The following is an 11940-nucleotide window of genomic DNA, read 5'->3' as shown; positions in this document are numbered from 1 at the left end:
TTTAATTGTCATTTCCTCATTAAATAGTTTTTTTAAAAAAACCTTATAAAAATAGCTGCAAAGCCATTTTATAGCTTGTTAGTAAAATACACTAAAACTCACAGCTTGTAAAATTATAATATAGATAAAAATAATAAACATCTCAATCTGAACACAAATTCCATCTCAAACACTTTCAATCCAACCCTAACCAAAACAGAAAAAGAAAATAAAAACTCTGCATTAATGGTGGAGGGAAAAAAAATTTTAAATAATATATTTTAAAATTAAAATTATTAAAATGAAAAAGAATATATAAAAATAATGGAGTAAAAATAAAAATATATAAAAATAATGATAAAATTATTTATATATATAATACTATTGAAATAAAAATAATATAATATAAAATATTTAAAAGAAAAATATATTAAATTATAATTTTAAAATTAATGACTATGTACAATACTATTAAAATAAAAATAATATAAAAATAAAATAATATGTTAAAAATAAAAATAAATGAAATAATAATAAAAAATAATGAAGATACAGAATACTATTAAAATAAAAATACTATTAAAATAAAATAATTTAATAAAAATAAAAATAGAGGAAATAATAATTGAAAAATTAATAATAAATATATATAATATGGTTAAAATAAAAATACTATTAAAACAAAAGAATATATTAAAATATTATTAATAATATAAAATGTATAATAATATTAAAATAAAAAATTAAAGTATTTTAATAACTAGATTATATTAAGAATAAATTAACAATAAATAATAAACATTTTAAATATTAAATATAATATATAATAAATTATATAATAAATTATAAAAATAAGGATAATATTAGTAAATAATAAATATAAATTATTAATAATGAATGTGTAGAAATATAAATTACTGATGATAATGATAATGATAATGATATTAAAAGTAATAAGAATAGAAATCAACACTTTCCCTTATGGCTTTGATAGTTTTTTAAGCCATCTCTCGTGCTGTGGGAAATCCCAAGAGCAGCAGTGTTGTGGCATTTGCAGAGCAGGTCCCTGATGCCTGTGCCCCTGTCCCCAGGGCAATGCCATCCGGACAGCCAAGTACAACCTGCTCACCTTCCTGCCCCTGAACCTCTACGAGCAGTTCCACCGCATGGCCAACGTCTACTTCGTCTTCGTCATCCTCCTCCAGGTGGGCACAGGCACCCCACGTGTACTGGGATATCACCAGCTGTTGTGTTGGGATTCCAGGGTTACCCCAGAACCTCCCCTGATAATTCCCTGCCAGGTGTGTCAGTCACCTCTCCTTTCCCCTCCCAGCACTGTCTGTCAATCCTGGCATTCCAGAAGGGCTCCAGTGACTGGCAGATTCAAAGGATGCCCTCTACCCCCGGGGGGCACTGGGCCATCCAGGTGTCCTTTGTCCCTTGAGACCTCCCCTCCTGTACCTGGCTGGTGGCTCCCTGTCCCTTCCCTGCCCTCTCCCCGGGGTTAAAAGGAGCAGCACCCACGGGGTCAGGAGTTCTGCTGGAGCTGGGGCTGGGTTCAGAGGCTGTGGGCCAGAACAAAGCTCTGGATCCAAACCCTCCATCAGAACCGACTCCTTCCCTTCCCCATCGCCCTAAAGCTTCTCCACAGAGGGAAACCCGAGGAGCAGCCCCTGATACAGGGGGAAGCTCCATCCCACCACCACCAGAGCTCCTGCAGGCCTGGACTTGTCCCCACGTGCCCAGCTGCAGCACCCAGCCAGCCAGAAGTGTCTGTGGGTGAAACACCCCACACCCATGGCCAAAAGTGTCTCTGGGTGAAACACCCCACACCCATGGCCAAAAGTGTCTGTGGGCTGAAACACCCCACACCCATGGCCAAAAGTGTCCCTGGGGTGAAACACCACACACCCATGGCCAAAAGTGTCTCTGGGCTGAAACACCACACACCCATGGCCAAAAGTGTCTCTGGGCTGAAACACCACACACCCAGCCAGCCCAAAGTGTCTGTGGGCTGAAACACCACACACCCAGCCAGCCCAAAAGTGTCTGTGGGGTGAAACATCACACACCCAGCCAGCCCAAAGTGTCTGTGGGGTGAAACACCACAGTGCTGCTGTTTGGTTCAGCAGCAGAGCCTGACATCCCGTCCGGCTCTATTGGTAAAAATTCCAATAACCAACATTGCAGTCGGGACGTGCCTTGTCTTGTCTGGCCCTGCTGCTGATCCAAACAGCAGCACTGTGGTGTTTCACCCCACAGACACTTTGGGCTGGCTGGGTGCTGCAGCTGGGCATGTGGGGATGAGTCCAGGCCTGCAGGAGCTCCGGTGGTGCTGGGATGGAGCCTTCTCCCGTGGAGGGGCCGCTCTCTCAGAATCTCTGCTGGTCACAGTGACTCTGAGATACGTACAAGCTTCTTTCTCCCAGCCCAGCCATTGAAGAAGGAGTCAGGATTCTTCTGTTCTTGTTCTCAAGGTTGTTTAGTATTTCTTATCTATACCATTCTTTCTCTGAGGTCTGTCTGGCAGCTCAGGCTGAGGCACACTGCCCATCCTTATCTTTTATACTAAAAACTACGTGTACATTATTTACCAAAACTTCCCAATACCTGTCACCTCTGTTTCACAGTGAGCTTCTACTCTAAACCAATCCAAAAGTGCCACCATCACAGCAGAAGATGGAGGCCAAGAAGAAGGAGGAGAAAGGCTGGACACGCCCAGATTCCTCCATCTTGCCCCCTGAACCCCCATTCTAAAAACCCCAAAAATTGATTTTTCACCCTGTGACAAACTATTATTCCACTTTAATTTTCTTGACTTGTAATTCTTCATATAAAGGTTGGTAATTGTTTTTGCCATGGGCCAAGATCAAGGGCACAGGGGTCTTGGGCTCTGTGCCAAGGTCTCCAAGCCCCCTGTCAGGGTCTCGAGTCCTCCAGGGCAGCCAGAGGAATTTCCTGGGTTCCTCCTCGGGTTTCCCTCTGTGGAGAAGCTTTAGGGCGATGGGGAAGGGAAGGAGTCGGTTCTGATGGAGGGTTTGGATCAGAGCTTTGTTCTGGCCCACAGCCTCTGAACCCAGCCCCAGCTCCAGCAGAACTCCTGACCCCGTGGGTGCTGCTCCTTTTAACCCCGGGGAGAGGGCAGGGAAGGGGCAGGGAGCCACCAGCCAGGTACAGGAGGGGAGGTCTCAAGGGACAAAGGACACCTGGATGGCCCAATGTCCCCCGGGGGTAGAGGGCATCCTTTGAATCTGCCAGTCACTGGAGCCCTTCTGGAATGCCAGGATTGACAGACAGTGCTGGGAGGGGAAAGGAGAGGTGACTGACACACCTGGCAGGGAATTATCAGGGGAGGGACCCGAGCTTCTGGGGTAAACCCTGAAATCCCAACACAACAGGTGTGTGCCAGGGCTCTGCCCACGCAGGGCTCTCTGCAGTTCAGGGCAGGGAATTTGGGCTGAAAGGTTCCCCAGGAGCTTTTCTGTGGTGTTCAGCATCTTTCAGAAGCTTTCTGAGGGGTTTAATCCATGTTCAATGTGGTTAATTTAAATTAAAGCCTCCCAACTTCAGGAGGATGTGGAGCTGCTGGAGCCAGGCCAGAGGAAGCCACGGAGATGCTCCAAGCCTCCAGCTGGGAGCCCCTCTTCTAGTTTTATTTTCTCTAAATTTTTGATTTCTTCTTTCAGTTTTCTTCTCTTTCTTTTTCTCCTTTCCCCACTGTGTCTTAGTTTAACTTCTAACCCTGGAGCCCCTCTGGAGCCAGGCTGGGAGAGCTGGGAGTGCTCCCCTGGACAAGAGAAGGCTCCAGGGAGAGCTCAGAGCCCCTGGCAGGGCCTGAAGGGGCTCCAGGAGAGCTGGAGAGGGACTGGGGACAAGGCCTGGAGGGACAGGACCCAGGGAATGGCTCCCACTGCCAGAGGGCAGGGCTGGATGGGATCTTGGGCAGGAATTGTTCCCTGGCAGGGTGGGCAGGCCCTGGCCCAGGGTGCCCAGAGCAGCTGGGGCTGCCCCTGGATCCCTGGCAGTGCCCAAGGCCAGGTTGGACAGGGCTGGGAGCAGCCTGGGACAGTGGGAGGTGTCCCTGCCATGGCAGGGGTGGCACTGGATGGGCTTTAAGGTCCTTCCCAACTCAAATCTTTCCTCGATTCTCTAAAATGGGTTTGGTTCACATGGAGGTGAAGCTCAGATTGACCACACCAAAACAGAAATTCATCCCTCCAAAGTGAGAGACCCTGGAGCATTTCACACCTCAAAAAGAGGTGAAAACCCAGCAAAAGAGGTGTCTGTAGCAGAGATGTTGGTTTGGTGATCCTGAGATGGGTTCCTGCCAGCCAGGGAGTCATTCAGTCACCTCAAGTGCCCCAGGGTGGGACAGGAGCTGTGTCAGTGCTGTAAAATCCTCCTTCTCCAGACGTTCCCTGAGATCTCCACGCTGCCCTGGTACACTCTGCTGTTCCCCCTGAGCTGCCTCCTCATCATCCGGGGACTGCGAGACCTCATCGATGACATTGTGAGTGGGGGGTGACCCTGGGGACGTGGGCAGGGAGGGGGCCTGTGCTGTCAGCTGGGCTGAGGGGCTCAGGGGCTGCTGCCACCCCTCAGTCCTGAGGGATCCCCTGCTCCACCACATCCACACGTGGTTTTTTTTCCCTTGGGAAACATGTCACACCCCGTCTGCTTCCCTTGGGGTCCAAACCCTCATTCCTGTCACCTTTGACACCTTGACCATGGGCTGGAGTGCCAGGTGGGTCCCCAGAAACACCTGGGGGGAATTCAGCCTCTTCATTCACCAGAACAAACCTTCCCACGGCTCAGAACGCAGCTCTGGGCTGAGGAAGGAGGTGGTGGCATCAGGGGGGTGTTTTGGTGGGACACCACAGCCTGGCATTGCCCATTGCCATGCCTTGGTCTGTCTGTCTGTCCTGTGCAGGGCCGTCACCGCAGTGACAGGAACATCAACAGCAGGCCCTGTGAGATCCTGGCTGGGAGGAGGTGAGGGGCTCTGGGGGGCTCTGCCTGTGTTTGCCACACCCAGAACACCTGTGCTCCCATTGAGCAGCTGAGGAGGGCTTTGGTGGCACTGTCCCAGGCTCTGCAAGCCCCCACCACCTCCCAAAACGTGCCACAGCTCCTCCTGTGGGATTGGTGATGCCCCAGGCATGGGCAGCAGGTTTGAAAATGCCCCAGTTTGCTGAGATGTGCTGGGGGGGGATTTCCTTGGCACAGAATTCCTCCAGGCCATCACATCCAAGCCATGGGCCTGTGTCCCTGTCCAGCACTGCTCCAGGGAAAGATGGGCTTTTCCCAGCTGTGCTCAGGGTGCTGGGAGCCCCTGTCACCTGTGGGGACAGGGACATGGATGTGACACACGGCTCCTGTGCCACCCTCGGTGCTCAGTCCTCTGGAGGTGGCACAAGAACCGGGAGACCCAAATCCTGCAGGAATTCAGGAGAGGCACGGGCTGACACACCCCCAGCCCCCAGCCCCACTGCCCTGCAGGGACACAGAGCTGTCCCCTGGATGCCCCCACAGGTTCTGCTGGCGGGAGTGGCGCCACATCTGCGTCGGGGACATCGTGCGGCTGCGCAAGGACAGCGTCGTCCCGGTGAGGGGTGGCAAGAGCTGGCTGTGCCCTGGGGACAGTGGGGACCAGGGGCTCATCCAGCTGCTCTCTCCCCCTTCTCTGCTCCTCAAGGCTGACCTGCTCCTGCTGTGCAGCTCCGAGCCCAGCAGCCTGTGCTACGTGGAGACCGCTGACATTGATGGGTGAGGACAGGGACAGGGACAGGGACAGGGACAGCGACAGCGACAGCGACAGGGACCCCTCTGGCCACGGGGGTGATGCCTTGAGGAGCTACAACAGAGGCTAGAGGGAGTTCAGAGGAATAAGTGGGTATTTATTGCAGTGCCTTCCAAGGCCACACCCTGGCAGTGCCACAGCCACAGCCGAGGCTCTGCCCAGATGGCTCCAGGATGGAACCAAAAAGGGCTTGGCCACGAGATCTCACATTTTTATAAGTTTTAGTCCATTTGCATAGAGGAGTTAATTGTCCAATTAACAACTTCAAATGATGAAGTTTCATCCTCCTTGCTTGCCTGCCCTTCTCTTTTCACGTTGTTTGTGCTTTGGGCCTGAAGTTTGGAGGGACTGTCCTTGAGTCCAGCTGGAGCAGGATTGTTTTGTCCTCACCAGCCTGTGAAAAGATCCTGGTATAAATCCTATATCATATATATATAGGATATATATAGGATATATAGAGGAGATATATAGGAGATATATATATGATATATATAGGATATATATAGGATGGGTATAGGATATATATATAGGATATAGGAGGTAGATATATAGGATAGATAAAGGATATAGGATATATATACACATATAGATTTATATCTATATCTATCTCCTATATATCCTATATTTATCCTGCATATAAAGCTAAAAGCTGCTCACCAAAACAGAACAGAAAACTCAAACCCCAAGGCCTCAGGGGGACAGGCCAGAGACCCTGGTCTTGGGGACCCCCCAGCACTGGGAGGGTTCAGTGGGAACCCCAGGATGTGGGAGATCCTTCAAAACCCAAACCTGCAGACACCCCAGGAATGCAGATTTAACCCACAAATTTGGGAAGTGGGAGTCCAGAAGCTCTGCTGAGGGTTCTGCAGAGCACCTGGCACCCAAGGCCGGTGTCTCCATGCCCCACCAGCTCCCTCCCAGCCCATCCTCCCTGTGCAGGATGATTTAAGGGCAGGGTCCCTGGGCCAGGGCTCTTCCTGCACATGTGGCATGACAGTCCCTCTCTTGCATGTCACTGCCACCACTTGTGTAATTAGCTGATAATTAACGGCTGTCTCTGTCCCGTGGGCCTGACAGGAAGATGAACAGCTCTGTCTCAACCCACAGGGTTGTTTTATTTTCCTTTCTCTGGCTCCTGCTCACAGGGAAACCAACCTGAAGTTCAGACAGGCCCTTCTGGTCACCCACCAGGAGCTGCAGAGCGAGGAGAGCATGGCTGCCTTTGATGGTGAGTCTGCTGGCTGGGGGAGGACGTGGCCAGTCCCACTGGGATGGGATGGACCCAGCCCTGGGAATTCTCTGCTCCCCATCAGTCCAGCAAGAGGCAGCCAAAGACCTCGTGGGGAGGCACTTCCATCACTTCTGTGATGGATCCAGCAGGGTTGGGCACCTTGCCCCTGCCCTGGATCTTGATTTTCCCTCTGGAACCAAGCTCTTGGTGCCCAGGCTGAGCCCAGTCCCTGCTGCTCCTCCACAGGGAGCAGAACTCCCCTCTCCAAGGCCTTGGGGGTGAAGGGGGTTGTGTTTGTACCTTCTCCAGTGAGGTCCTGCACTGCCCAACCTCCCAGCACCTCCCTGAGCTGTAACCTGAGCCATCCAAATCCCACCCAGAGCTGCCCTGACAAACCCTGGATCTCCCCAGGAGGCCCCGAGTGCTGGATTATTCTCAGCTTTTTACAGAGCTGGGGTAACTGAAATGTGTTTGAAAAGATTATATTCAATTATCAGCCTCAGTGAAGGGTGAGACATAAGAGGTGTAAAACTCTACAGCATTCCACCAGAAGCCAACCTATTTCTTGGTTATAATACTTTATAAATTTAGAAAAAATTCATACATTTTAATAATTTTTCATTTTATATGTTTCATTTTTACATATTTACATTATTATTCTTATTATTAATAATTTATTAAAATATTGAAAGAAATAAAAACATCAAATTAAATGAATTAATTATTAAAATATTAATTTATTTTAAATTATTACATTTATTAATAATTTTTACATTAATAATTGTATCTTTTTTACATTTTCATTTTTATAATTTTTCATTTTATAATACTTCATAACTTCTTCAGCCTGTTAGCTATTGCCAGACAACACTGCTAATACTTTTATAGGATATATATACACAGATATATGCACTTTCCCAAGTGTCCTAGTCCATTTTAACACCAATAACCTGTATTTTTACCATTACAAATCAATTTCTCACATCCCAGCCCCCCTCTCTGGGGGCACTCATGGGGCTGAGAGGGAAGGAAGGTTCTCCCTGCCCCCTGACCTTGCCTTGGCAGGGCGGGTGACGTGCGAGGAGCCCAACAGCCGCATGCACACCTTCACGGGCACGCTGCGCTGGCGGGGCCGCAGCCACGCCCTGGATGGAGACCGGATCCTGCTGCGGGGCTGCCGCGTCCGCAACACCGCCCTCTGCTACGGCCTGGTGCTCTACGCAGGCGAGTGTCCCTGCCCGGCCGGGAGGGCAGGAATGCCCCGGCAGCGCGGGGGGTTGGCGCTGCCCAGCTGGCACAAGGTGGAGGAGCTGCCGCGGTGTGTCCTGGTGCGAGGTGAGGTGGTACCAAACCTCTCCTCATCCTGGGTTAGCCCCCAGCTGCAGCAATGTTTGGTCCAAAATGTCGTGGGTTTAACGTGTTCAGAGAATGCCAGACTGGTTTGGGTTGGGAGGGACCTCAAAGCCCATCCAGTGCCGCCCCTGCCGTGGCAGGGACACCTCCCACTGTGCTCCTGGCCTTGGGCACTTCCACTCACCCCAGATCCAGCCCACCCAGCTCAGGCCGTGGGGAGCTGTGGGGAGAGGGAGGGGTGGGAGCTGCTGTGAGCATCACATTTTGGAGCCTGCGACCTCGGCTCCACGGACACTGATGGAGGGAGGGTCTCCTCAGGGGAGGGCAGGTGTCACCATGGAGGGAAGCAGCCTCACTGACCTGCAGGTGAACCCTCTGGGGACTTGCTTTTTACTTTGGAAATATTTCCTGCCCAGGCTTTGATTCCAAAATCATGAAGAACTCTGGGAAGATCAAGAGGAAGAAAACCAAGCTGGACCACCTGATGGACCGGCTGGTGATCGTGGTGGGTGTGGGGCCAACACCTCTGCCCTGCTCCTGGAGTGGCTCACAGGGCTCCTCATGAGAGGCCTCTTGCTTGGATGGGGCTGCTTTTCTTCATCTTGCAATATTTGACCCAAAATATCTTGAGTTTAACATGTTCAGAGAATCCCAGAATGGTTTGGGTTGGGAGGGACCTTAAAGCCCATCCAGTGCCACCCCTGCTATGGCAGGGACACCTTCAGGTTACTCCAAGCTCCATCCAACCTGGCCTTGGACACTCCACAGCTGCTCTGGGCACCCTGGGCCAGGGCCTGCCCACCCTGCCAGGGAACAATTCCTGCCCAAGATCCCATCCAGCCCTGCCCTCTGGCAGTGGGAGCCATTCCCTGGGTCCTGTCCCTCCAGGCCTTGTCCCCAGTCCCTCTCCAGCTCTCCTGGAGCCCCTTCAGGCCCTGCCAGGGGCTCTGAGCTCTCCCTGGAGCCTTCTAGAGAAGATTCTGGTGGGCTCTGTGATCTTGGGGCTTTCTCATCTTGGGACCTTCTCATGCTGGTTTCCCACCCCAGATCTTCCTGCTGCTGTTGGTGACGTCCCTGGGCCTCGCTGTGGCCTCTGGGTTCTGGGCCAGGACGTTCCAGGAGAAGCACAGCTACCTGGCTGCCCTCTACCAGCACACGAGCCCTGCCCACCAGGCCTTCCTCAACTTCTGGGGCTTCACCATCCTCCTGAGCATCATCATCCCCATGTCCATGTACATAACGTAAGGACCACGGAGCTTGGTGGGGACTGGGGCCCAGCACCCCCCCCCTGCCCTCACCCCTCACCTGGAATGTGGGTCACAGCCCCAAAATGAAGGTCCAGGTGTGGCCCAGGTCATTCCCAGGTGCTCCCTTAGCTGGGAGAGGGGAAGGGTGGAGGGGGGATGTGTCCTACAGACACCAAGGGTGTGCTTTGAGATCTTCCCAGGGCAAAAGCAGAACAGGGATGTGAGCCCTGGGCATCCCTGATGAGGGATGGAGGGACAGGACACAGGGAATGGCTTCCTCTGCCAGAGAGCAGGGCTAGATGGGATATTGGGAATCGTGGGCAGGCTGAGGATGGCTCTGAGGAAGGTGCAGCTCCCTGGATGCAGGATCTGAGATATTCCTGGGCTTCCTATGGACAGCAGCAGGGATGGGGAGGAGAAGAGCACAGCTGCTCTGTGCAGCTAAAAATCACAATTTATGTTGGAAAAAGCTGTTTTCAAAATTTTGGGCCCTTCACTGGACCTCCAGATCTGTGAATTTGGTCAGGAAAGGCCACAATTCCAGAGAGGACCCAGTGGGTGATGAAAACCCTCCGGCCTCCCCCAAGGCCAGAGCAGTAGGATCACGGTGGGGATGTCCCCCTGCCTTTCCTTCCTGTCTCAGGTCCCCTGCACCCTGGGCTGTGAGGAACATCACCTCCTTCTCCCTGCTTTCTCCTGCTGCACTCCCTAGGTTTGAATTCATCTACCTGGTGAACAGCTGTTTCATTAACTGGGATCTGGAGATGTATTATGGTGCCAAGGACATCCCAGCTGAGGCCAGGAGCACCAGCCTCAGCGACCAGCTGGGCCAGATCCAATACATCTTCTCAGACAAGACAGGCACCCTGACCCAGAACATCATGAGCTTCAAGAAATGCTGTGTCAACGGGACCATCTATGGTAACTGGGGCTGGGATTGGTTTGTAGGGGCTCAGATGAGCCTGGAGCTGGTTCTTTCCTCCCCTCCTGAGTGCCTGGGACAGGGGGATTGGTGTTGGTAGGAATTCTCCTTGTCCTCATCCCTTGTGGATTTGGGGCTTTGCAGGTGCAGCATTTATTATTGTGTCAGGGTTTGAACAGACAGGTGTGTGCTCAGGAAGGCAGGAGCCTCCCCTGAAATGGAAAATGTAAACCCCCTCTCTCTGAATTATTATAATTTTGAAATTAAGGAGCTCTCAGGCAAAGTTCTGGCAATAGGAATAACAGTTCTTTACTAGGAAAATTAAAAATACAAATGCAATAGTACAAACAAACAGAACAAAAAGCACAAACCACTGCCAGAGTGAGAGCAGGAGCTGAGCCCCTGTGTGTCAGGGTGGTGGCACAGTCCCATCCCAGGGGGGCTCAGGGTGGTGGCACAGTCCCATCCCAGGGTGTGTCAGGGTGGTGGCACAGTCCCATCCCAGGGGGGCTCAGGGTGGTGGCACAGTCCCATCCCAGGGGGGCTCAGGGTGGTGGCACAGTCCCATCCCAGGGGGGCTCAGGGTGGTGGCACAGTCCCATCCCAGGGGGCTCAGGGTGGTGGCACAGTCCCATCCCAGGGGGGCTCAGGGTGGTGGCACAGTCCCATCCCAGGGGGGCTCAGGCTGGTGGCACAGTCCCATCCCAGGGGGGCTCAGGGTGGTGGCACAGTCCCATCCCAGGGGGCTCAGCCCTCCTGCAGTGCCAGCTGTGGTTCTGCTGGAGCAGGGATCCTGCACAAGGGGGGAGTTTTCCTCTAAAGGTCCAATGGAAAAGGCAGCTGCTCCTCTGGGAATGCAGTGGAAAGGCTGTTCTGGTATCCCAGAATTTCAGATTGTATCCAGGTAGGAATGCTTGGCTCCTCCCCTGGGCAGAGCATCTCCCCATGGGATGCTGGAATTTGATCAGCCCTGCAGGGACACTCACTGGCCATGGACAGCAGAGATCTCCTGGAGGGAGGGTTGGCTGTGGGAGAGATAAAGAAAACTGCCCCATGGACAGAGGAGAACTGCTCCAGCTCTGACAGATGGGAATACACACCCCCAGCCACATCTTACAACCTAAGACAATTGCTGTTGTTTTTAATAAAGGAATGAGATTATTGTTGGGTTAAGAATGATTTATTGCTTAGATAAATATTAGCTTTAGAGGTTGTGAGATTTTAAAGAAGTAGTTGGTTATAGTTTAAAGTATTTATAAGTTTTTTGTCATAAGAAAATATATATTTTTTTAAATTTAATAGGTAGTTGTTAGAGGTTTATTTTGTTTTTATTAATTTATTATATTTATTTAATTTTATTGTATTGTGGATATTTTTGTTTAATGGATTTTTCTTGTATGTTTATATA

At 50.8% G+C, this 11940-nt stretch overlaps 1 protein-coding gene across 5 annotated transcripts in view; it reads left to right on the top strand.

The window, feature by feature from the left end:
* Positions 1 to 946: 946 nt before the first annotated feature.
* Positions 947 to 11940, top strand: part of ATP8B3 (ATPase phospholipid transporting 8B3) — a 28755-nt gene continuing 17761 nt past the window's right edge. The window contains exons 1-10 of one of the 5 annotated variants that reach the window (XM_059869926.1): positions 947 to 1184; positions 4391 to 4489; positions 4910 to 4971; positions 5512 to 5584; positions 5675 to 5745; positions 6925 to 7007; positions 8076 to 8234; positions 8780 to 8868; positions 9411 to 9604; positions 10323 to 10531. In XM_059869926.1, the coding sequence (XP_059725909.1) occupies positions 1146 to 1184; positions 4391 to 4489; positions 4910 to 4971; positions 5512 to 5584; positions 5675 to 5745; positions 6925 to 7007; positions 8076 to 8234; positions 8780 to 8868; positions 9411 to 9604; positions 10323 to 10531 (1078 nt within the window). In that variant the 5' untranslated portion in view covers positions 947 to 1145. The remainder of the gene's footprint in view (positions 1185 to 4390; positions 4490 to 4909; positions 4972 to 5511; positions 5585 to 5674; positions 5746 to 6924; positions 7008 to 8075; positions 8235 to 8779; positions 8869 to 9410; positions 9605 to 10322; positions 10532 to 11940) is intronic. The other 4 variants (XM_059869927.1, XM_059869924.1, XM_059869925.1 and 1 more) reach the window with 4 other exon arrangements.

This window comes from Haemorhous mexicanus, chromosome 29, assembly GCF_027477595.1.
Source record: "Haemorhous mexicanus isolate bHaeMex1 chromosome 29, bHaeMex1.pri, whole genome shotgun sequence".
Lineage (NCBI taxonomy): Eukaryota > Metazoa > Chordata > Aves > Passeriformes > Fringillidae > Haemorhous > Haemorhous mexicanus.
This window is presented reverse-complemented; position numbering and strand designations above follow the sequence as displayed.